At 37.0% G+C, this 25,357-nt stretch overlaps 8 protein-coding genes across 9 annotated transcripts; 2 read left to right on the plus strand and 6 right to left on the minus strand.

The window, feature by feature from the left end:
- Window positions 1–710: 710 nt before the first annotated feature.
- On the plus strand, window positions 711–2,413 carry AT2G17170 (Protein kinase superfamily protein; the record flags this gene model as incomplete). The annotated part of the gene is made up of 7 exons (NM_127271.1): window positions 711–1,004; window positions 1,074–1,209; window positions 1,530–1,657; window positions 1,737–1,806; window positions 1,876–1,961; window positions 2,058–2,249; window positions 2,333–2,413. The coding sequence occupies 7 exons, from the start codon at window positions 711–713 to the stop codon at window positions 2,411–2,413; spliced, it is 987 nt and encodes a 328-aa protein (NP_179308.1).
- Window positions 2,414–2,636: 223 nt separating this feature from the next.
- DAZ1 (C2H2-like zinc finger protein) lies at window positions 2,637–3,658 on the minus strand. Its single transcript, NM_127272.2, has one exon. It carries the CDS (start codon window positions 3,620–3,622, stop codon window positions 2,810–2,812), a length of 813 nt encoding a protein of 270 aa, NP_179309.1. The 5' UTR covers window positions 3,623–3,658; the 3' UTR covers window positions 2,637–2,809.
- Window positions 3,659–3,819: 161 nt separating this feature from the next.
- On the minus strand, window positions 3,820–7,665 carry AT2G17190 (ubiquitin family protein). The gene is made up of 9 exons (NM_127273.4): window positions 7,108–7,665; window positions 5,984–6,730; window positions 5,486–5,688; window positions 5,288–5,401; window positions 5,130–5,185; window positions 4,712–4,740; window positions 4,478–4,567; window positions 4,240–4,395; window positions 3,820–4,131 (listed from the first exon to the last, which is right to left on the minus strand). The coding sequence occupies exons 1-8, from the start codon at window positions 7,334–7,336 to the stop codon at window positions 4,247–4,249; spliced, it is 1,617 nt and encodes a 538-aa protein (NP_565407.1). The 5' UTR covers window positions 7,337–7,665; the 3' UTR covers window positions 3,820–4,131; window positions 4,240–4,246.
- A 190-nt stretch (window positions 7,666–7,855) lies between these two features.
- DSK2 (ubiquitin family protein) lies at window positions 7,856–11,215 on the minus strand. The gene is made up of 8 exons (NM_127274.3): window positions 10,837–11,215; window positions 9,960–10,724; window positions 9,433–9,665; window positions 9,243–9,356; window positions 9,010–9,062; window positions 8,589–8,617; window positions 8,333–8,416; window positions 7,856–8,256 (listed from the first exon to the last, which is right to left on the minus strand). The coding sequence occupies exons 1-8, from the start codon at window positions 11,063–11,065 to the stop codon at window positions 8,108–8,110; spliced, it is 1,656 nt and encodes a 551-aa protein (NP_179311.1). The 5' UTR covers window positions 11,066–11,215; the 3' UTR covers window positions 7,856–8,107.
- Window positions 11,216–11,372: 157 nt separating this feature from the next.
- AT2G17210 (Tetratricopeptide repeat (TPR)-like superfamily protein) lies at window positions 11,373–13,583 on the minus strand (the record flags this gene model as incomplete). The annotated part of the gene is made up of 1 exon (NM_001335543.1): window positions 11,373–13,583. One exon carries the CDS (start codon window positions 13,581–13,583, stop codon window positions 11,373–11,375), a length of 2,211 nt encoding a protein of 736 aa, NP_001318238.1.
- Window positions 13,584–13,620: 37 nt separating this feature from the next.
- Kin3 (Protein kinase superfamily protein) lies at window positions 13,621–16,174 on the minus strand. 2 transcript variants are annotated; one of them, NM_127276.3, is made up of 6 exons: window positions 15,668–16,174; window positions 15,019–15,353; window positions 14,783–14,918; window positions 14,553–14,695; window positions 14,348–14,471; window positions 13,621–14,271 (listed from the first exon to the last, which is right to left on the minus strand). In NM_127276.3, the coding sequence occupies exons 1-6, from the start codon at window positions 15,741–15,743 to the stop codon at window positions 13,841–13,843; spliced, it is 1,245 nt and encodes a 414-aa protein (NP_565408.1). In that variant the 5' UTR covers window positions 15,744–16,174; the 3' UTR covers window positions 13,621–13,840. The 2 variants fall into 2 exon arrangements, with proteins under 2 accessions (NP_565408.1, NP_973478.1); NM_201749.1 differs by having other exon boundaries at window positions 13,650–14,271; window positions 15,019–15,350; window positions 15,668–16,151.
- Window positions 16,175–20,510: 4,336 nt separating this feature from the next.
- Window positions 20,511–22,267, minus strand: EXL5 (EXORDIUM like 5). The gene has a single exon (NM_127277.3). The coding sequence runs from the start codon at window positions 21,956–21,958 to the stop codon at window positions 20,867–20,869; it is 1,092 nt and encodes a 363-aa protein (NP_565409.1). The 5' UTR covers window positions 21,959–22,267; the 3' UTR covers window positions 20,511–20,866.
- Window positions 22,268–24,075: 1,808 nt separating this feature from the next.
- AT2G17240 (arginine/serine-rich-like splicing factor) lies at window positions 24,076–25,306 on the plus strand. The gene is made up of 2 exons (NM_127278.4): window positions 24,076–24,386; window positions 24,783–25,306. Exons 1-2 carry the CDS (start codon window positions 24,153–24,155, stop codon window positions 24,969–24,971), a joined length of 423 nt encoding a protein of 140 aa, NP_565410.1. The 5' UTR covers window positions 24,076–24,152; the 3' UTR covers window positions 24,972–25,306.
- Window positions 25,307–25,357: the final 51 nt, after the last annotated feature.

Consider the following 25,357-nt stretch of genomic DNA (forward strand, 5'->3'; position numbering starts at 1 on the left):
TTATTGTTACCCTTAATGAATTCTTTATGAGTTTTCGTACTAAAAAACAGATCATCATCATCTTGCTTGCAGGTTCCATCTTCTAATATGGAAAATTTAAGCAGAAGAATCATCTTCCACACTGAATCTGCTAGTAGCTTTAACAAAGCAACACTTCTCGAAGCAAAGAGATCCAACAACATGCATGGTTAGGGAAGAAGAATCTTGAGTTTATGTTAAAAAATATAAAAAAGAAGTGATATCTTTTACCCTTGTTATATATTAAAAAAAATACGTATACATTTCTCTCTTCTTTTTGTTAAAGGGTTCAAATGAATTTATCTCATTAATTAACAATATCACTAGCAAAACTATAATTCTACTAAAAAAGTTTTCAAATAATTAACCAAAAAAAATATCATACACCTTTGAAATCCACTTGTCACACCACCATGCAATTTCAAACTTCCTAAATATGAAAATATAATTTTGACCCACTAGTGAAAAAACAAGGAAAATATATAACAAAAAACTATAATAATAACTAGAAGATGAAGATCAACGATAAAGATTGCGTAATCTTGAGTTTAGATTTTAGGGATAATAGTCTGTTATAAAAGGTTCTTTCCTTTGTGTAAACTCACTTGTTAGTGATAACAATCTCTTTCTCTTTCTCTCTCGCAAAGAACGCTTTCAATATTCTCTCTGCTTTTGCCGGCGAAAACGAAACCATGGGTGGTTGTTGCTTCTCGACGCCTCTTGATAACAATCAACAACCTCCACAACAGCCACAGATTCCTCCCGGCGAACGCAAGAACGACGGATTCGTCAACTGGCCTGTCACAGAGTTCTTCCTCTCCGATATCACCACGGCGACCAATAACTTCAGTTCCGACGAGATCATATCAGAGAACGCAGAAGAATCTTCCAATGTTGTCTACAAAGGTTGTTTATTAGAGAATCTTGGCTTCGTAGCTGTCAAGAGATTCAAGAATACGCCTTGGGATGATCCTGACTACTTCACGGTACCTTTTCTTTGCTTTTAAAGGTTATCAAAGTTTGCAACGTTCATTTGATCTCTTTTGTTTCTTCAGGAAGACGCAAAAACAGCTGGGGAGCTAAAGCACAAGAGACTTGTCAAGTTGTTGGGATATTGCTGCGAGGAAGATGAAGGACTTCTTGTTGCAGAGTTTATGCCAAATGATACTCTTGCTAAGCGTTTATTCCAGGGTATGATTCCTTCTCTTCTTTCGTTTTCAGATATAGAATTGGTGAATATGAGCTTAAGAGTCTGGATTGTTAGTCGATCTGTTCTATAGATGTATGTGCTCTGTTTTGAATCTTGGCAGAGAGGCTGCATTGTTGGTTTTTGTGGCATGATTGTGGGTGTAGAATGGTATAAACGTATCTGAAGATAGAGAGAGTGCATTGTTGTTGGTTTATGTGACATGCTATAGAATGGTGTAAATGTATCTGCTTGTAGAATTGATTGAAACAGAACTTATTAGCATTCTCTGTTTGAGGTTTCTTTTTTCTTTTGTGATGCACAGAGAAGAACATGGAATGGTCAATGAGGTTGCGAGTGGCGTATCATATAGTTGAAGCATTGGATTATTGCAATTCTGTACGTTTTGACGAGTACGATAATCTAAGTGCTTACACTGTTCTGTTTGATAAGGTATGTTAAACAACATTTTTCATGCCTATGCCTTGTCATGTGATCTAAGGATGCTAAACTGTTTTTACTGGTGTTGAAGGATGGTGATGCCTGTCTTTCTAGTTTCGGCTTGGTGAAAGAGATCATCCGTTACAATCGAAGAGAAGGAGGTAACCAATTCGCTCTTGTATCTTCAGACTATTCATATCAGAATGTAATGTTTTATATTCTCATTGTAGGGAACGTGAGGACTGGGAATGTGACATACAGATTTGGTACTATCCTTGTGAATCTGCTAACTGGATTGCAAATTTCTCCGAGCCATGTAAGTAATTCTGTTCAAGCTTGACTTTGTGGAATCCTTGGTTTCTTGCAACACAAGTTACATTTTACTGAGTGGTTATTTATCCTCTGTTTCTAGGCTCCTGAGATGATCAATGGAAAGGATGTCACTGAGCTCATGGATCCAAATCTGAAGGGAAAGTTCTCTACAGAAGAAGCTACTATAGTTTTAAAACTCGCCTCTGAATGTTTGCAGTGGAAGGGTTATATAGAGAATGGCATCACTAAAAAGCTTGTTGCAACACTTAAAGCCTTGCAGGCTAAAAAAGAAGTAAGGAGGCTTACTGTTACAATAATTTCATCCCTGAAGATTTTTCGCATTCATGTTATAAAACCAAATCTTTTTGCTTGTAGATTTCATCTTCTGAAATGCATGAAGTAACAAAGCAGCACGATGTGGCATCATCTTCGAGTCAACAACAACTTCCACCCTGAATCTGCTAATAGCTTCAACAAAGTAACTCTTCTCGAAGCAACATTTTTAGGGAAGAAGAATCTTGATTTTCTCACTTAGTGTACTGACACTGTGAAGAAACACCATAATCCATGCATGATACATATACATGTATGATCAAACAATATAAACTTTTTACATAGGGAAAAAGATTCAACGTTTTAAACTTCATAAAGCTAATTTCTTGAATATTGGACATTTAGTAAATAACTCTATTTGCATTTCATAAACTAATTAACTTATATATAGAATACAATACCACAATCCTATACGTTCATCATACAAAGTATCACACATATATACAGAGAGAGTTTTTTGTTAATTAAGAGAAAGAACCAAATACCCAATAAATATATAAAACCTTAAGTTATCATATATCAAAGTCCTAACCTAAGATCCAAGGAACAACCTAACGTTGTGTCTGAAGATGTCGCCGCAGGAACATTAAGATCAATGCCCCTGACTTGGTTCTCTTCCTGATCTTTCTCCCAATGACATCTCATGTGACCTCCTAACGCTTGACCACTGGAGAACACTCTAGAACAGATGTTACATCGATGATTCATCCCCGAGACCAACTTCACACTCTTGCCCTTATCTTGATCAACGATCTCTTGAGGAGGTGGAGGAGGAGGATCTTCGGTTATGTTTTTATTGGCGAAACATCCTTTGACGTCTTTATGTGTTGCTCTATGTCCGCCTAACGCTTGATGTGACCCAAACACTTTCTTACAACCATCACACTCAAACCGTTCCTCAACTTCACTTGAACGGGTTGGGACATCACCATTAGCCATCATTAGTAAACAGGAGGCTATGTTATGCTCTTCCTCAGATGGATCCCAACTCGAGGATGATGACGCAGCGTTTGAGTTGATCCTACGTTTGAAGTTAGAAGGAGGGTTGATGCCACGCCACTGACGTTCAGGGTGACATCTCATGTGTCCAAAGAGTGCCTTCAGTGACCCGAATTGTTTACCACATTCAGTACATGGTCGTGCGATTTGTGAAGCATCAGGGTCCGGTTGCGTGACCGGTTTAGGCCTTGGAGAAGACGAAGAAGAACCGACTTCGTTGTTGGTGAGTTTAGTACGTTTTCTTCTTGGGTTTTGATTGTAACTAGGAAGAGTTACATTGGAGGAAGCAAATGGGATATCGGAATTGGGATCGGAGTTTGAAGTGTTCGACATTATTATTGAGTCTCTTACTAGAGAGAAGACAGAAAAACTAAAAGAGAGGAAAAAAAAAAGTAGAAGAGTGGGAGTTATGGTTGGTTAAGTAGAAGAAGAACAAGTTAGTTTTCATCGACGGTTTCTTAGCAGTTACTTCTCCCTGTTTTGTCGGATTTACATTTCTTTTTTTGTTTTCCTCATAAGTTTTGTTTTTCTTTCAATTATTATTGTATTTATCTTTGTTATTCGAATGAAAAACTTAACGCTCAATCACAAATTATCAACGTCACTACAGCTATATTTAATAAGTAAAATGGAGATAAGAAAACGTAAATGTAACCATTCCACATTTCGAAATCAACTTCTACAGATGTACGAGGTAACAACTTCAAATAGAATCTGAAAGATAACAGACGACCCAAAGTATGTAAAAAAGGTTGTGGGGATTGGGTAAAGAGGAAAGAAGATGACCATTGAAAACAAATAGTGTATCGATGAGCGGCTTTTCTATCCACAAGTTCGCGATCCTATCATAAATGTAGTTATACGAATTCCATAAATTAGATTACTGAAAGAAAACACATTGTTTATTCTATAATTGAGAAGCCAGAGTGGAGTGATATCAGTTCACGAACCTGTATGTTACTGGCCAATACTCCCCAAGAGTCGTTCTACAGCAGCGTTAACGTTACCATTGGTTGCAAGCAAAGCCCTTATGTTCTCTGCTCTGTCGTAGAATCCCATTTCTTGCAACTGTTGCAACTGAGTCGCAAATCGCTCTTCAGGAGGAACTGGAATCAAATAGACATGTTTCAGTGGAACCATCTCAATAGATATATAAGAAATCAAAGTATAGCCCCTAGTGAATCTAACCATTGGGTTGGTTTGTGCCACTTAGGCCGCCAGCACCAAGGCTGCCAAACATATTCATCAATAAATCTAGTCCTCCGTTATTGGCTGTCCCTATAAATATTTCCATAGTAGTGATTTACTCAATAAGCAACGTAATGAATATACGATTAAAGTAAAGCAAAAGAACAAAAAAAAGCACACTGTCTAAGTGAACTAGTTGAAGCCTTCATACTTCAATTACAGATAATATAGTACCTGTCGCAGCACCAGTTTGCGTAGGATCCCTACAAAGAAGATGGATTGGGAACATGAATAGAGGTTGATGGAAATCAAGATCACTGATATCAAATGTTAAAGGAAAGAACCAAAAAAGAACGAAAATTTTTATGCTCCTATTCAAGTTTATTTCAAGGACTAAAATACTTTACAGCCGTTGATAAAGGTCACTAATGATCAGCCCAGTAAAACATACAAGAGTTGCTGCATTACTAATGATTCAACCCATTTATTACTTAATATAAGATAGTTCACCACCGAGAGAATTACCTGGTTAGCTAGTGACACTATTTTCTAAACACAGATCAACCCAAAATCCTATTATGATATATAAAGGACATTACCTACTCAACTAATGTTCCAACTAAAGAAAACAGAAAAGGGTATCCAAACTTACTGGCCAGCCGTGTTCCTATTCTGAGAGAAAAGTGATTGTTGTAGAGACATCATTTGCTAAAAAGACCAAAAAACAATAGAAAACATTAGGTCGGAGAAATTTGACTACTGAATGATATAAAAATAATTATCTGGAGAGACAACATGGGCCCAACTAACCTGCATCATCTCGGGAGAGCTAAACTGGCGAAGGAAATCAGGGTTCTGCATCATTTCCCTCAACTGAGGATTCATATCTAGCATGCTTCGGAGTTGTGGGTTAAGACTCATAAGCTGGAAATGAAGGAAATATTAAAATATTAAAGACAGCCTCACAATAGCTACAATGTCTAAAATTCAGATTACTGAAGGCGCTACCTGATTCATGTACTGTGGATTGGAAAGTACGCTTTGCATCATCTGCGACATAGCGGGGTTTTGCAGTATTTGGCTCAATTGAGAAGCATCTGGAGTCGCACCAAGAGGTGAGTCCGCTCCCAGCATACCGAGTCCACCAAGGCCTCCAAGCCCACCAAGACCACCAAGTCCAGCATTTGTCCTTCCAGGGGCAGTTGTCTGGCCTGTCAAGTAGCCCCACAATATGTTCTAAAATCTTTAGTGCATTACGAGTAACAGTTAAACTAGAAACAAACAGCCAAGAAACTTATTCATAGACAAACTAGTCATAACAACAAACTGTGAGAACATGAACTCACCAATTATTACTATAATCAATACTATTCCTGACCAGTGTGGTAAACATAAACTTTCACTTCTTAAAAACAAGCCACTCTTGCTTTTATATTTAATATTTCAACCTTAAACTACAAGTAAAATCCCATATGAAATTAAGAGGATGAGAATACAGTTTCTTACCAGCCGTGGCACCCCAAGGATTAGGAAGTGGATTTGCATTAGGTGTACCCGTTTCAGCATTCGGTGCCGAAATATTATTAGAAGTATCGCTTCCTTGTGTAGTAACCCCCTGGTTTCCCAGAAGAGCAGCAAATGGATTAGAGCTCGTATTGTTTCCAGCATTCTCGGACATAGTGGTAGCATTCATTAACGGTTCCTGGACATTTTCATACATACGCCTAAGCATGTTAAATCCCTCAGGCATAGACTCAATATTACTCATAGCCCTATCAGTATTTCTCATCATTTCACGCATAAGCTCTGGGTTTCTCGCCGCTTCTAGAGTTTGACGAAGGATGCTTGGGTCATTGAGCACATGACCAAGCTCAGGATTGCGATCTACAAGCTCACGCATTTGAGGGTTATTCATAATCATACTCCTCATAAATTCTGGGTTGTTCATAAGATTCTGGATGGCTGGAGTATTCATCATCTCTCTAATCATGTTAGGGTTCTGAGCTAGTTGTTGCTGTGCCTGCTCAAGATCAGGAAGACCAGATCCAAATAATCCAGCCATAGCATTTCCACCACCCAAAGGATTAAATCCAAGGCCAGGGAACAAAGATTCACCTCCTCCGAGGTTTGAGCTATCATTTGAACCAACCGCTTGAGGAGCAGTGGTTTGGTTTCCAGCATTTGCAGCGGGAGCAGAAGGAGAAGAAGGCACAAAACCTCGAACCATATGAACGGTGTGATCAGCCTGCAAACCTATATATAAAATGGTCCACAGAGAAAGGAAACATTGAGGCTCATGATGCAAAACAATAAAACGTGGAAACTATCCAACACAATCATATCAACAACAGCCATTGATGGAGAAAATATACATCCCAAGAAGATACATGATCATGAGAACATTAGGAACTCTAAGAATGGTATGAATCAATTATCGTATCACTAACTACATCTCCTTATTCTTCCCATAGAAGGATTAAGCATACATCAAAACTCATAAAATCATCCATGCTTCTGTAAAAACCTAACATAAATCCAATGTTCCAACCCCCTAGAAACCCTATGAGATTTTCAGTCAAATTAAAGCAACGGAACAACAGAAATGAAACACGAAATGATCAGAAAATTACCATAGCTGAGGAGAGTCTGATCGTCTTTGAGGATACGTCCCTTGTAAATCAAACGCTGCTGATTTGCCGGCACATCGCTGTTCTGCGCAATTAACTCTTTGAAAGACTCCACCGTGGAATCGAGGCTCGTCGTCACACTAAATTTCGTGCCATTGGAGCATCTGACGTTCACGGCAACAGCTACGCCTTCAGCAGTCAGCGGCTGCCTCGAATCTGCTTCACCACCCATTCTAATTTCAGATCCTAGTTCAACAAATCGCGAAATTGATCGGAGAATCAAAAGCTCTAAACCTAGAAGAAAAAATCGTAGAAGAAGATTTGAGGAGACTCGAAGCTCTAATAAGTCGGTTCTGAAGATTTCTTGAGGAAAGGGATATAAATTATTTTTGGTCGAATAACAAATGAGACTGCAGAAAATTAAAGAGTTATTTGGCCCCGAACGGCCAATTAAATGAGAATCCAGAAATGACTTGCGCTTCAGAGAACGTATCGACGACTCTTACTGGGTAAGATTGGGCCGGGTCGGGTCTAAATTGAGGCATTTGGTATATAGTTCAGGAAGGAATTGGCTGTAACTTGAATCTAATTGAAGATGATGAATCAACTAATTGGATATTCCTTTGCAACATGCCACTTCTCTCTTTGGGCAATTTGGTTTAACCTTTGAACCGGATCAGAAGGAACCAAAAATTTAATGGGTTCAATTTCACTTTGATGTCTATAAACATTTACAGATGTTGTATGTTGTAACAACTTGAAATAAGTTATCAAAGATAAACACCCAAGATATATAGGTTTAAGGGTAGTTAAAGACGAAGAGTGACCACTGATAACAAATACCGTATTGATGCGGCTTTTCTATCAACAAAGTTCACGATCCTATCATATATAAATTTTTATGAATTCGATGAATATATCATTACTGAAAAACACACATTCAAGCTGTTTATTCTATAACTGAGAAGCCAGATGGAGAGACATCAGTTCATGAACCTGTATGCTACTGTCCGATACTCCCCAAGAGTCGTTCTACAGCAGCGTTAACGTTACCATTGGTTGCAAGCAACGCCCTAATGTTCTCTGCTCTGTCATAGAATCCCATTTCCTGCAACTGTTGCAATTGAGTAGCGTACCGCTCTTCAGGAGGAACTGGAATCAAACAGACAAGTTTCAGTGGAACCATCACAACAGATGCGTAAGCTAAAAAAAATTTGTAGTCTCTAACCATTGGATTGGTTCGTGCCACTCAGGCCGCCAGCACCAAGACTGCCAAACATATTCATCAATAAATCCAGCCCCCCGTTATTTCCTGTCCCCATCAGTATTGTCATTCTACTATTAACTTGTATACGATACAATATCTGCTAAAATAAAACATACATGAAAGCAAAGAGAACTAAAGAGTAGCTGCTATACTACGTAACATAACTAAACCCTTTATACTACTGTAGAATAAATACATATAATATCTTTAAGAGTACCTGTGGCAGCACCAGTTTGCCCCGCATCCCTACAGAGAAGATAGATTTGGGAACATGAATGCGGATTGATGAAAATCAAAATATGGAGATTAACACACATAGCTTATGCTAAAAGGCATAATCAAAAACAAACAAAATGTTATGAGCCCTATTCAAGTGTATTCCAACGATTAAAATGCTTTATTTATAGCCTCTTTGATAGATGTTACTAGTGATCAGCCCAGTAAATCATACAAGAGTTGCTGCATTAGTCATGGTTCAATCCTTTTCTTATTATAGAGATCGTTCACAACCAATCTTTTTAGCTAGTTACAACATTGTCTAAACACTAAACAACCCAAAAAACAATATGTAAAGGACATGTAAATGCTCAACTTTGTTTAAGCAAATCCAAACAACGAAGGGTTTTAACAAAACTTACTGGCTGGCTGTATTTCTATTCTGAGATAGTGATTGCTGTAGAGTCATCATTTGCTGAAGACCAAAAAACAATAGAAAACATTAGGTTTAAGAAACTTCTTTACTTTGTCCCAAAAAAAAAAAAGAAAAGAAACTTCTTTACTTGAAAATAGCTTAGATACAAAGAAATGTTTCTTTTGAGAGACTACCATGTTAAAAATTCATATGCATACAGACAATAGGGGACAAACTAACCTGCATCATCTCCGGAGAACTAAACTGACGAAGGAAATCTGGGTTCTGCATCATTTCCCTCAACTGAGGATTCGAATCTAGCATGCTTCGGAGTTGTGGGTTAAGACTCATAAGCTGGAATCAAGGGAAAACAATTAATATATGTTCACAATGGTAAAAGGCTCTTAAGTTCAGATCATTCTAGGCCTACCTGATTCATGTATTGTGGATTGGAAAATACGCTTTGCATCATCTGCGATATGGCTGGGTTTTGCAATAACTGGCTCAATTGAGAAGCATCTGGAGTCGCACCAAGAGGTGAATCCGCTCCAAGCATACCGAGTCCACCAAGGCCTCCAAGGCTTCCAAGACCACCAAGGCCACCAAGTCCAGGGCTCCTCGCATCCCCACCAACATTTGTCCTTCCAGGGGCAGTTGTCTGACCTGTCAAGTAGCCCACAATATGTTCAATTATATTTAGTGTATTATGAGTAAATGTTAAATTAGAAACAATAAGCCAAGAAAATCATATGCAAAAACTACACATAACAACAAATTGTGGTAACTACACTAACTCACCAATTTACTATACACAATATTGTTCCTGAAGCAGAGCAGTGAACAGTAACGTCCATTTCTTATAAACAAGCCACTTTTTCATTTATAAAATATTACTGCATCCTTCAAAAGACAAATAAAATCGACAGGAGATTAGAAGATGAAAATGCAGTTACTTACCACCTGTAGCACCCCAAGGATTAGGAAGTGGATTTGCATTCGGAATAGTCCCCGTTCCAGCATTTGGTGTCGAAGAATTATTAGAAGCATCACTTCCTTGCGTAGTGACCCCCTGGTTTCCCAACAGAGCAGCAAATGGATTGGAGCCTGTATTGTTTCCAGCATTCCCGGACATAGTGGTAGCATTCATTAACGGTTCCTGGACATTTTCATACATACGCCTAAGCATGTTAAATCCCTCAGGCATAGACTCAATATTACTCATAGCCCTATCAGTATTCCGCATCATTTCACGCATAAGCTCTGGGTTTCTTGCCGCTTCTAGAGTTTGACGAAGGATGCTTGGGTCATTGAGCACATGACCAAGCTCAGGATTGCGATCTACAAGCTCACGCATTTGAGGGTTATTCATAATCATACTCCTCATAAACTCTGGGTTGTTCATAAGGTTCTGGATGGCTGGAGTATTCATCATATCTCTAATCATGTTAGGGTTTTGAGCTAGTTGTTGCTGTGTCTGCACAAGATCCGGAAGACCAGCTCCAAATAACCCAGACATAGCATTTCCACCACCCAGAGGATTAAATCCAAGCCCAGGGAACAAAGATTCCCCAGGACTCGCTCCTCCTAGATTCGAGCTATTATCTGAACCAACCCCTCGAGTAACACTAGGTGCAGTGGTTTGGCTTGCGGCCGGAGCAGGAGGTGGTGCTGAAGAAGGTGCAGAGCCTCTAACCATATGAATGGTGTGATCAGCCTGCAAACCTAGGTATAACATGTTCCACAGAGAATAGAATCCACAAGAATTTCAATCAATAAGGATCTACGAGAACAACAAAAGTACCCACACGAATAAATCAGAAACGATGAAGATTACCATAGCTGAGGAGAGTTTGATCGTCCTTGAGGATACGACCCTTGTAAATCAAGCGCTGCTGATTAGCTGGAACATCGCTGCTCTGAGCCACCAACTCTTTGAAAGACTCCACCGTTGAATCGAGACTCGTCTTCACACTAAATTTCGTGCCATTAGAGCACCTGATGTTCACAGCCACAGCTTCTCCTTCACCACTCTGCGGCTGACTTGAATCTCCCTCTCCACCCATTTCTAATTTCGGATCCTAATACTTAAAATAATCGCAGAGCTCGCGAAATCGATCAGGAGCCCTAACCCTAGAAAAATTCGATAGAGATTTAGAAGACTCAAAAGCTCTGAGTCGGTTCGGTAGATTGCTTGACGAAATGGATCGAAGAGAACAAAACAAGAAGACTTCTGCTTCAGAGAACGGATCGAAGGGACCGGGTCGGGTCAAAAACAAAACCCGGTTCGTTCCTTTTCTCACCCGGATCCGAGAATACATACGGCATCGTATAATAATATCATTTATCTGCTTCGTTGAGGCCCAAAGGGCTTTAGTTTATCGGTCCTGCAGTATCGTCTAACTTCATGCATCTATGAAGACTCTGAACGACATCATTTAATTCAGAATCACTCTGGCTTAACTTGTCTCCAGCCAAAAACCTCTTTGCCAAGTTTCCTTCACGAACCATGCTATAACCCGCAACGACCCGAACCTTTCTCTCCTTCACCAACCTCCTCATCATTGCTACATCTTCCCATGATTTTTCTGCAGCAAATGTGCTTGACGCAAGCAAGTAACCTGAAGAACACAAGGGCTCGAGTTCAAGAACCTCAGCTACTACCTCTGAGGTAATGATCAATTTTTTAAAACGGTTTCTGCAACCGCTAAGAATCGCTCCCCAAGCACTAGCCCCTGCTTTAACATCTTCTGGAAGATTCTTGATAAGTTCCACAGCCGTATCAATCTCTCCAGCTCGGCTAAGCATGTCTACAATGCAAGAGTAATGTTGCAATGAAGGTTTGTGATCTTCTTCTACCATTGATTTGAAGATCATGAGACCTTTCTTTACCAATCCTCCATGATTACAAGCTGATAAAGCTGCCAGATATGTCACAGCGTTTGGTGTGTAACCTTTTTGTTTCATTTCATCGAACAATGCTAATGCTTTATCCGGTAGACCATTAATAGCATATGCTGAAATGATCACGGTCCAAGAGATGATGTTTTTCTCAGTGATTTGATCGAAAGTCCTTCTCGCCATTTCTATGGCACCACATTTTGCGTATGCGTCAACAATAGAGGTACCAACTGAGATGTCATTGATGGCTAAGCTTCTCCGGATAGCAATCCCATGTGCCCATTTGGAAGTTCTCAAGTCCGCTGAAACTGAGCATGCGTTAAGAAGACTTATGACGGTGATAGCATTGGGCGTATCCCTCATGTGACAGAAGATTGAGATTGCTTCATCGGATCGGCCAGCATGGGCTAATCCAGAGATCATTGTGCTACATGACACCACATCCTTGTACGTCATCGAATCAAGCACGGTTCCTGCATCATCAACAAGACTGCAGCTTGTATACGCATCAATCAAAGAACTCAAAGCCACTTCGTTTGACTCATATCCACGCCGAATTATTACACCATGTATTGACTTGCAAGGCAATGGCTGCTCAAAAAACTTGCAAACCCGGAGAAGACTCACGACTGTAACTTCATCCACTTCGACCGCCTCTTGCACCATCAAATGAAACATCTCAAGAGCCTCATCGTACCTTTGATTATGTACAAACCCAGCCAAAATCGAATTCCATGAAACAATGTTTCGACAAGTGGTCTCATCAAATACTCTAAATGCTGAATCAACATCAAATCCTTTTGAATACATATCAATAAGTGAATTGCAAACAAACACATCTGCCAAATCAAAACCTCTCCGTATCGAAAACCCATGAACTGATCTTCCAACATCAATGTCCTCCATCACCGTGCAAGCCTTGAGAACACTTGTCACAGTCACACAATCAGGCTCTGTTTTCGCCTCATGAACCATCTCTTTAAACAACTTCAATCCAACAACAGGTTCCTTGCTCTGCACATAACTTCGGATTACAACACTCCAAGAAATAACATCTCTTTCAGACATTTCATCGAACAGTTTACGTGCACTTAAAGAATCACTATCTGCGTACATACACAAGATCGAATTTTGAACAGACGAAATCCCACAAAACCCACTACGGATCACATAGCCATGAATCTTCTCTCCATCGAACCATAAACTACGACACGCATGAATCACAAGAACCAATGTTGAAGTATTAGGCTCAAAACCCCAAACTCTCAACTTCGAAAACCACCATAACCCTTCTTCTTCAAAACCATAATCGAGAAGCCCAAAAACGATAACATTCCAAGACACCGAATCTCTCGAATTCATACAATCAAATTCTCGTAACCCAGAACACAAGTCTCCACATTTCATATAGAAATCAGCAATTGAGTTCCCTACAGAAACAAAAGACTCAAAACCTCTCTTTAACAGACTTGCTTGAATACATCTACCTTGAAACAGCCATGAGAGCTTAGCACAAGCTTTAAAAACAATGGGGAAAACGAAAGGATCGTTAAATTGAACTCCAGCTCTCTGTATCTCTGAATACCCAGAGACCACTTCCCGCCATTTTCCACTAACAGAAGCTTGCTTAATCTTCGAAGACAAAGCTTGTAGCTTTGAACACAAGTGTGATCCCATTACCATACTTCAAACCACAACTAAAGTTTGAAGCTTTAACAACAAAATTGTGTGAACAATGGCTTATATATTGATGACCATTAGTTAAACCTTTTCATAATCTGGTTTAACCGTTTAAGTAGTTATATTACACACACCAAACACTACATACTAATACAGGTACAACATTTGTTTTCTCTTTCATGTAGTATACATACGAATGGGTTTTGATAATCTTAACAAATACAAAACTAAGAAAAGAATCTCAGTGTCTTCAAACAACACTAGTGAGCTCGAGACACGTTTTGTCTAGGACGAAACGAAGAGAGTTGTTGCGGGCGATAATGGCCTTGTTGTTGACGGATGGATGGGGAAGCTCTAGTGGTCCTTCGTTCTAACGGTTTCTCATTGGCAGCTTCGATGAGTTCGAGCGATTCCACCACTTCTTTCATCGATGGACGGTTTTTGGGTTCGGGTCCAAGGCATTTCAGAGCCAGTTGAGCTACTCGGAAAGCAGATTTGAAAGGGTATTTTCCTTCTAGACGAGGGTCCATTATGCTTCTTAGCTTTCTTCTTTCGGATAGATGAGGTTTGATCCATTCGGTTAGATTGTGTTGCCCGGTAGGACGAGTAGGATCAAGCGCATGTAAACCAGTTAAGATCTCAGCCAAAACAACGCCAAACCCGTAAACATCGCTCTTTACATACAAGTGACCTGTTGGAACCAACAAACATGTTCACAGTTTGTTGTTGGAAACCAAAAGAACTAAGAATACAAAACATTGTAGTACCTGTAGCAACATACTCTGGAGCTGCGTAACCGTGTGTACCCATAACCCGTGTTGTGATGTGAGATTGACTAGCGGAAGGTCCTAATTTCGCCAATCCAAAATCTGATATCTTTGCGTTATATGACTGCATCAAGAGCAAACCAGTTGAAATTTCACACTTGATGATTTGCTACATCAAATCCATAAGCAATCTGTATGTACTTACCCCATCAAGTAGAATGTTTGACGCTTTGAAGTCTCGATAAATTACTTGCTTCTCTGAAGCGTGTAAGAATGCTAAGCCTTTAGCTGCTCCTATTGCAATCTTAAGCCTTATCTCCCATGAGAGTGGCTGAACGGCAGACCCCTCTGAAGTAATAGAAGCAATTACACATCGAAACATCGAGATGTAAATGTGCATATAAGCAAAAGATTCTGATTAAAGAATGTTCTTACTTCGGAAGAGATGATTCTCTAAGCTCCCTTTTTGCATATACTCATACACAAGAAGCAACTCTTCACCTTCCAAGCAGTATCCCAACAGCTTCACGAGGTTTGGATGAGAAACCCTCCCAAGAAAATTCACTTCACACTGCACAACAACCAACAAAGAATCTATCCACTCAGCAAACAAAACTTCACTTTGTATATCAAAGTTAGAAAACTAGTTTCCCATAGTTCACTTTACTCACTTGCCATTCTTCGAATCCTTGGAAGCTTTCTGCATTCAGTTTCTTAACAGCAATCACAGTTCCGTTGCTTTGTTTCCCTGGAGTCTTGTCTTCAAGCCAGCCTTTAAAGACTTTCCCAAATCCTCCCTCTCCAAGAACATTCTCAGACCTGAAATTCCTTGTTGAAGCTCTAAGTTCTGCTAAGCTGAATATCCTCAAATTCGGAATGGGAAGTATCTGACCATCGGGGTAAGCATCTTCACCACTTGCCACAGAGAACCCACTATTGCTAGATATGTTACTTCCCCTTGATGTTCCTGTAGTCGTCGTGTTGTTTGATGACTTAAAAGTCCCTACTTCAATTACAACCACAAGAAAACAAAGTCAAGCCCAAAACAGAGAGTCACATAACAGATCACAAACAGCATTAAGTATGATAATGAATCTGATTCAACAAAAACACAAGAAGAACAGAGTCTTTTAATCAAAAGGTCAAAACTTTCATAGAACCCATACGAGATAACACCAAAAGAAGAGTCACAAACGATACAAGAAGATGTAAAAGCGTAACCTTTATGCATCAAACAACCAAGTACAGAAATTGCAACGTATCACGCAAGTTTAAGCAAAACCCAGATGGGAAAATTCAGTAGATATAGATAGGACAAACCTGAACTGATGTTACCAGTAGAGGAAGGTGTTGTTGTTGGAGGAGAATCAGATGGAGATCCCCAACAAAGACCCATCCCAACAGAGAGAAATTAAAAGCCAAACACTTTTTGCTTCCTTTACAAATATATAACACGTATATGTATGTCTTAAACAATTCTTTGTCAGGATTTTACAGAAGTCAAATGGAAAAACAAAAAATGGCGTGTGAAGCTAAAACAGAGTACTTTACAAGAAATGATACAATATTGATGGATAGAGATTGGACAAGTCTCGTTTAAATTGGGTGTGAATGATTAGAAAAAAAAGAAAAAAAATCAAGAAAAGATAAAACTTTTTTTATCTTCTCCAATTCGAAGAAATTTCTTCTGAGAGATTTATTTATTGAATAGAGAATTTTGTGGTGTGAGAAGCAGAAGCAAGTGGTTTGGTGTTATCATGGGCATTGAGAGAAGAGAGAGAGAAGACTGAGTCATAAAAGAATGGTGGTGCAAAGATTTGAGGAAGAATAAGGAAAGAGAGAATTATAGAGGTTTTAAAGGTCAAAGTCAACTATAAAGAAAAATAATTTACATGAGACCACCAAATAAAGAGAAAACAATCAAGGCCCCTACAATTATCCTCTGTATTTTCTTCATTTGAAAACTTTATTTTACTTTTCAACAAGTCTCTATACGGTTGGATTATAAATATGTTTAGATTATAGTTTTAAATAATTAATTTCACTTTTATACTATAATTTAAGATAGCAAATTAATATTTACTGTTGTTAAAATAATTGTTCAAAAGCTATATTTTTTATCATGTAAACTCAATTAATATTCAGGGTTGCTTACACAGATATAATTTTCTATAAAACTAAATGATAATTACCATTTTCAATCTTGGTTGATGATTTTATGATTGATATCCATGTATTTTCTTTATATAAAATTTAAAAAAATGAAAGATGGATAAATGTCCAATTAAATAAAAGTAAATAGCTCTTTTTGTGTTAAAAACTATTAATCTGTTTTTAGAATTCTTTTTCACGGCATTTTTTGGTAAATTATTGTGTCAAAATCCAAAACTGAATATTTTGGTTACATACAAACAAAACAAAATAAAGAAATAATTGTCAAGTTCATTAGACGTGATGTTGGCGTATTAAATAGTGGATTTTGATGTGAATAGAAAGATACTCAAGAGAAAGATCTCAAAAAAAAATTGATTCACCATTGAAAACTTGAGTCATCGATTATCACTTGAATTCATAAATGGTACTATAGGAGATGGTGAAGATGAGTTCAGGCGCGTCATAAACCGTAGTAATAGTAGTAAAAACGAGAAGAAAACATCGCAATGCAAATGGAGACAGTAACCAATAAAACGAAGTGAAGGAGTAACCCCTAAGGTTCAAGCAGCTTGATTTTGATGATAATTCTACAAACACCAACACAAGATTCAAACAATTTTATTACTAACTTGGAGATTTTCCAGAAAAGTTATTATTCCAAACGTTTGCAAATTGAGATTATTTTTACTACTCTAAAGATTCAAACACTTTTACTTCATTATGCCTTTTTTTTTTGTTTTCTTCTTGTAGAACCCTGCATAATTCTTCATTCACCAATCATTTTCTATTATCTTTATGTTTTCTCTTATATTCCAATTTTTAGTTGAATATCTTTCTAGCTATATTTATCGTTATGTAATAACCTTTTCAAGAACACAAAGAAATTGTACAATCTTTGGAGTACCATGTCCTTCACCCTAGCTCACAAATTAGTTAGTTTTTGAAACTTTTATATATAAACAACATATTTCATCAAACAAGATATATAGTCCATTTTTTATGAAGATATAGTTTTAAAATCAACAAATGAGTGAAATTAGAATATTAAATGGTCATAGAAAAAGTAAAAATTGTAGTCTAATAGTTGATTAAGTGTTTAATTTTTTCATCTAGTAATTTTTTTGTGTGATTATGTGTCCAATTAAAAATGTTTGTCGTGTGTATATAGTGCAGGTAAATCTATTAGTCGGGGAGGCATTGTCCGGTATAAACCTTGTAAATTAATGATCTTTGGAAAGAACCTCTAACTAATTTCAAAAATAAACGAAAACTTTGATAACAAAACCCTAAACTCATTGAAATTATCAAGCAGAGGCAAAGAGAAAAAAGCAGATCAGTAATCTTACGATAATTTATCTTGTATAAAAGAAATAGGAATTATGGTTTAAATAAACACTTAATTGGACACAAATTTGAAAAGAATCAGGTTTTTATAATTTTGATCTTTTTTGTTTTTGTTTAATCCATTCGATTTAGGATTTACTTTGTAACTCTCCCAGGAAGAGTGCCTATATATTTAGAGTGCATGAAGGTAAAATTGTCAATTTGTAAAGAGAGGGATATCTATCTCCATATAATTAACTCCAATTTGTGAAGAAATCATTTGTGGAGATTAATTTTTATTATTATTGATTCGGAAGTGTAGAATGGCGTACCACAAAAAATATATCCAAAAGAGGTAGATTGAGTACGTGTATACAGTATGTAGTATTCTTGTAAATGAACAACATACGAAAAGCTGGCCAGGAAAAATAATAACATAGAAAACAAACGTGTTAAGATTTTTCAGGATGCAAACAAATCATATGAGCATCATTAAAATAATATGAACACGACTACAATAATATAAGCAAGGAAACCATTTCACGCGTAATGCGTCAGTCAAAGAACCATCATCAATATAGTTTGTGGATGGAACAATTTAAAATAAATAAAATTAAAAGTTGATGTGCTCTTGTGCATGTGTTAGAAGAAAAATAAAACATATATCTGTGTATAGGGAGGAAACAAATAATTAAAGTTTTTTTTGTGTGTATTTTTAGTCTCATGGTACATGTCCAATTAGCAGTAGTAATTATAGATTAAAAATAGATAATTCGCCAAAACCTTTTTCTAAGAAAGAAATGGCGTTACCATTAAATACAAGGTATTAATATATGGGATTATTTCATTAGGAAATAATTTTGTGCCTCANGATTTTGTAAATAGTAAATTTGATTCTGAAAATGGGATGTATAATTAACAGCAACTAGTAGATTCCTTGAATATTGATTGAAGTGTGTTTTTTGAAAATTTTGTAAAATCCAAGACACTAGCATAGTACCATGCCATGGCCAAAAAAGTTTACATTTTGGAAGAGATTTATAGTTGTTGAATTTTGAATATAAATAGGCAAATGTTTCTTTCATTAGCTAGGGTTAAATAGATCTTTTAAAAGGTTTGATTTGAACCTGACGTAAAAGAGAGTCTTGAATATTCTTTAACAACTTCCATCGCTGCATAATTGCCGATTGAGTCAAAACGAACTGAAGTTTGCTTCGATATGTGGAATTGTGGATCCTTACCTTCTTCTAGGTCTTCATGTTGGTATTACGTAGTCATGCTTGCTTTGGTGTGTGATTGTGTAGGTTTGTTTCATAGATTGATATGATATATGAATATACGATATGCTATGGTGATATGATGATATGAACATGACATGCTATGATGATAACTCGAGATAATTAAACGTTTCTATAAATTTTGTTTCACATATATTATGAGATAGTTATGTTGTTTTTAAATGTGTATTTACTCTATACATTCGTTAATTTAATATGTTGAACGAGATGGTGTGATCCAAACTGGGCTTTGTTTGATCTTTAATGTAATTTTTGGGCCAACACTAGTTCCCATCATATAAAATGTATCGACCTTTTTAATAAAGTCGATCTGTATGTAAAATCCACATATTTCGTGAAGCCTGCGTGTGTTACGGAGTTACGGGCTAGCACCCACGGCGGGATGGGTGAGAAAAATATCAGCACGCTTCGACCCGCTTTTACATGCGTGTAATCAGTCATAGACTCGTACCTAAGACCGAATCATAAACATGAATAATTTGCCGAAAACATGAATTATCTACAGTATCCAAAAATTATGAGATAGATAGCTAAATGAGGTGAAAAAGGCAAAGAAAAAAAAAGGTTGAGGTAATAAATGCAGTTTCCATTGACATTGGTAATGATTGTAGTTCAAAATTGGGGTCCTTTTCTTAGCTGTCGTTCACAAACACACTCTCAATATTGTCTTCAGAGTCATTTTCCTTACCTTTATTATTACAATGCAACACTAATTTTTAGTATTACATATTTGATTGGTAGGAGAACCAGGGCCTCATATAATGGGAGTAACCTAGCATATAAATATTGTTGGTATTAAAAAAGAAAAAAAAACATTCATGCTCATAAGTTTATTTTTTCATTTTAAAATTAGACCTAAAAATAAACCTTTTTATATTAACTAGCCAAAAATGTTGTCTGAATGGTCTTAATAATCTTGGACCATCCATAAAAAGAGGCAATGACAAATCGAACCGCTTTCTTATTTATTTGTCAAATAGAAAGATGAAATTCGGCCTTAAACTATGCAAATATTTGAAACTCGAACTTTAAAATATTAACCAACTTTAATACACTTATTTAAAACTGTAAGAGGTTGATTCATAATTCCAATAACAATAGTATAGTTTAGAGATGACTCCGATGTATAAAAATTTGTGTTGCCAACGAATAAGATTAAAAATTCGTGTAGTTAAGAGGTTATCAAACATAGTACATGTAATTTTAGACCGTTTTTTCATGTATAGATAATCCGACAACTAATCTAATTGCAAGTAACTGATAAATTAATTAAGAATCTTACCCTTGTAAGAGTTTTAAGATTCGTTTCTCATTTGTCAGTTCTCAATCCAACGAACTTATAATATCATTTGTCTTTTCCATAAATACTGATGACAACTAAAGTTATTGTTATCGTACACTTACATTTATTGAAACACCGATTATACTAGTACTATTTAATAATGCAGAAAATGAAGAAAAAATATCTAAAGAATTTTGAATTCAAACTTTTTCACTTCCCGAAGTGTACATTAAAAGCTCTTAAACATTACCAATACTGTTGAAATAAACAAAAAAGTGAGTGTGAAAATCAAAGATTCATTCAAATTCACCACAAAAACAGTATAAAAGCATTCTTTAAACTTTATATATATAAGAAATCATAAAGTAAAATAATGTTACACTTCTAAAACCTAACGAGTTATTTCATCATTATCTCAGTGATTACCACAAATCACCATCATTAACCTTCTTCTTCGTTTTTTTAGTCGACAGAGTTAGGACCAGAGCAAGCTTTCAAATTAGGGTTCCAAATCCATTGAACTAAAAACTTTCTTCCTCCTTTACCATTCATATTAAAAGTCTTCCCTTCTCTATCTCTCATAACTTGACCAATATACCCTCCTCCTCCGCCGCTTCCGTACAATCCCTCACACAAATCACCGATCTCCGTCGGAGCCGTCGGATCTTCTCCGGCGTACCAAGCATTAATCAACGGATTCGATACAACTTCAGCTAACTCATGACCAATCACACTAACCATCCCATCTACTCCAGTCTCTCCGTTCGGTGGCCGGAGCTCTCCGGGACCACCGTGTCCCATGTAACCCGGTAAAGCAAATGGATAAGCACAAACCTCGGGACATTGTTTTCCCGATTGACCAACCCAAGCGTAAGGCATAGTGTAACCAACCATCGACGGGAAAGTGAAATAGTGAAATCCACAAACGGCGCGGCAAAAATCTTGCATCGTGACGTCGTGTGACGTCAGAACTAGATACATTCCGTTTTTATGATCCACCGGAAAGGAAGCGGATCTGGCGGCGGAGGCGATGACTTCCTGAATCGTGAGACGAGTAAGGTGTTGGCCGTGGGAGTATTTAGAATCGGAGTATTCTCCGGCGATTAAAACGGATCTAGAGACGTTGGATCCGGTTTGATCTGTGTAGAGAGAAGCGGTGCGCCACCATTCGGAGACGGAGGGAGAAGGTGCTTTAGCGTCGGAGATAGAATTGAGGAAATCTCTGATTAGGGATTTGTGTGGGCGTGACCATTGTCCGTACCAGATAACGTAGATGTTGATCGGAGAAGATGAGAGGACTGGTCCCATGTGGTAACGGAGGTGGACTAGATTTGAAGATCCTTCGAATTTTTTGGAGGATGTGAGGGAGAGACTCCGCGGCGGAAGCTTTGGGTTTACTAGCGTAATCTCCGCCGCGGCGGAGGGGATATTTAAGGAGTTAACGGTTGCTGTGTGTTTGTTGTTGTTGTTGTTCTGGAGTGAAGAAGTGATGTAGAAGAAGGATGAGAGAGTGAAGAAGAAAAAGAAGGTGATAGTAGTCGCCGGAGACGACATTGTTAATGGTTAAGAGTGAGGGTTTTGGCAAGTGAAGAAGAGATTGAGAGATTTGATGATTTTAAAGGAGAGGAGAAAGAATGAGAGGGAAATTGGCTGTTGCCAGCTGCAGTGAGCGTGGGCTTCACGCGCTAGCCTTGTTGTTGTTTGTCTGTCTTCTTCTCTTGGGGATGACATAAATTTGGGATGGGATTTCTCAATTTTTGAGTTCTTTAAAAAATATAAAATTATAAAGTGATACTATAATACAGAGTTGAAGAAATTAAATTTGTAAAGATTATTACTATGATGTTTATTAACTTGAAGCGAATTTGTGGAAATGAAAGTGATAAATTTTATATTCGGATATAGTGCATTTTTAGTATGAAAATGGGAGAGGGGAATTTTTATAAGTGAAAATATATATATATATATATATATATTTTTTTGAATATGAGAAGGTTCTGAGGCAAAGTTCGTAATCCTTCCATGTCCGAAACCATAACATGTAATATTAGTTTAGTTCAAAGCGTCATTCGAACCGACGACCTCTAAGCTTTGCTTAAGGTTTTATTATCAAAATATTAAAAAAGCTGATGTAAAAAGTATTTGAATATAGTTTAACATTTTATTAAAAAGAATAACACACGCAATATTTGTACTAATTAGAAGCGATTATAAATAAAAAAATGTACCATATTTTTTTATAAAAAATTCTCTATGAAAATCTGAAAAAAACCTGATTTTGTTATAATTTATTAATGTAAAAACGTCATTATTAACCATATTTTAAAGGCTGGAAGCAAATTTGTTAGACAAGTGGTTTCTTATTATGATTAGTCACGAATTGGGTAATACGAGATATGTAACCGAAGTATTTGCTTTCGATCGATATTGAAATGGATGGTAATGGATATTGTTACATCTATTTGATTCGAATATTTTAGTTCTCGTTGAAAAATGATAATCATTATTTTCAATCTTCTTTTAGCTTTGACAGCCGAAAAAGAAATATCTACTACTCTTTTACTCTTATCGAACTTAAATATCTAAGTTAAATGCATATGTTGGCTTTCTTTCTCTATGTTACTTCTTTTTGTCACTGACTATATGGAATTAAAGGCAAAGTTTATTGATGGAGAAAATATCTTACGGTTTTTTTATTGAGACTTTTGTGTCTTAATGCATGTCTTTTTCTTTATTTATACATTTGAGTTTTTGTTTTCTTCCAAAGCGAAATCACATGTTTGGCAGTATCTTTGCTAAGTACTTAGATTTAGAGATATCAGATTTGTATGGAAAAAACAAATAATCAACTTAAAGAGATTTAGATTTATTTTATTATCATATGTTTAAGAATAGTAGAACTAAAAACTTTGAATCAAGCTAAAACTCAAAAGTTCTTATTGTTATAACTTATTACTATGAAATTCTATTAATATGTTTTTCTTTTAAAAATAAAAAATAAAGTGACAAGTGACAACATTAATTTGGGGCCGTAGATTTATGTTGGTAATAAATTGGCCTTTTTGAATGGTGGTCCATCATTATCTATGGTTATCTTGCTACATTCGAATCTTAAGACATGTATAAAAAATACACACACGAAAATGTGTGTAGTTAATCAGAAATTGGCACACGATTTTAGATGTTACTCTATTGCCAACTGTGTAAGATGTTGGGATAAGTAGGCCAGCTACTTGGTTCCTTGTTAGCACGAAGCGGTGATCCAAGTTTTGTTACTGTGCCACACATACACTCGTTAGTCTTATGGACTAATTAGCTAACTAGTCTAATTTTCAAGATTTTTTTTGGAAAATCACTATGCACAGAATGTGGTTTACAAATTTTCACAATTAGCATCATATATTGTGCATAGTAACTTTATTTGTTGGTTGTGATATCGATATTTTATCTACAAAATTAAAAAAAAAAATACGAAGAGTGGTTAAAAATTTTAAAGATAAAAAAACGTAAGTCAGAAGAAGATTTTCAAAACAATAATGGTGAAGGAAAGTGATTAGAAAGAATGAACAAGGTGGTTAGTCATAGGCCCTAGCTATTGTCCGCAAAGCTTAGTATTTATGGGCCACCCAATAAAAGCCTTTAAAAGCCCACTATCAAAACGCAAACGCAGCAGCATAAAACTTTCTTAGAACCTGTCACGATAATTCTTGGTTGGTGGATAATAGATTTAGCTCCGTCCCGGAGAACCATGGCGTCGCTTTGCTCTGCGAGGTTCCTTCCTTCTCCATCGCTCGATATTTTATCTACGAAGACGAAGATATCCTCCGACTCGCGCTCGCTTGGTTGCTCTTCGTCGCGTGTCTTTGCTTTCTCTTCCGTTCACCGTTCTTCTTCGCGTCGCAATCGGAATCAGCTGCAAGTTGTGTCTATGGCTCCTGAGGAAGAAAAGCTCACTCGTCGTAATCCTCTCGATTTCCCAATTGTAAGTTCCCCCGGGTCGGGTCGGGTCTTATTTCGGATCTTTTAATTTCCAGTTTCACATTTCTATTCGTTGTGGTAATAGCTCCGATTGAGAATAAATAGGTTTTGGTTTAGAGTTTGTGATTTGTTCTACATTTTCTATGTTCCTGCTGTTTATGAATCTACATGTGTTAACTGTTAAATCAATTTATACAAGTGTAGAGAAAAGCTTTGTATTCATGGCTCCAAAGTGATTTGGTAGCTCTTCATGTGTTTTGTTTGGATTAGGTGGGATTAGTGATCATTGTTTCTTTATAGAATATGAATACCCGAGAATCTACTTAGAATCATAATGCTTTCCCTTGTTATGTTCTTTACGAGTCTCGCGATGTTAATTATGTTGTGATCTACTTGTTAGGAGTGGGAAAGACCTAAACCTGGGAGGAGGCCTGACATTTTCCCCAAGTTTAGCCCTATGAAGACACCATTGCCACCACCGATGCCTTATGATCCTCCGGAAGAGGATGAAGAAGAGGAAGAGAAGAAAGAAGAGGAAGAAGAAAACCCAGACCAAGAAGAAGAGGAACAACCCGAGAAGCAGCAATAGATTTTTGGTTGGAGATAAGAACGAATGAAACATCGAGAGATATCGAAGAGCATTTTTTGTTTCAACTTTTGTAGTGTTTTGGAGGAGAAGAAGAAGAGTCAATCTTTTCTCACATTTAGTTGCTAGATTTAATCTCATACTCGTGTTCGTGTATTATATCTGTGTAATGCCACAGTTTCAGAAGCTATGTTATCCTTTCGAAATTCGAACCTTCTTTGTGTAAGTAGACAGAGGGTTTAACTAATCTCTCTTTCTCCTTACACTTTGTATGTTGAAATATAGTATCACAAACATTCTTTAGTGGTTATCTCTGAGTAAACGAAAGTATCGGGCCAAATTTGATCTTTTACATGATTTGAGGGGTATATCCAAAATTAACCTTAGTT

Source organism: Arabidopsis thaliana, chromosome 2 (genome assembly GCF_000001735.4).
Source record: "Arabidopsis thaliana chromosome 2, partial sequence".
Taxonomy (NCBI): domain Eukaryota; kingdom Viridiplantae; phylum Streptophyta; class Magnoliopsida; order Brassicales; family Brassicaceae; genus Arabidopsis; species Arabidopsis thaliana.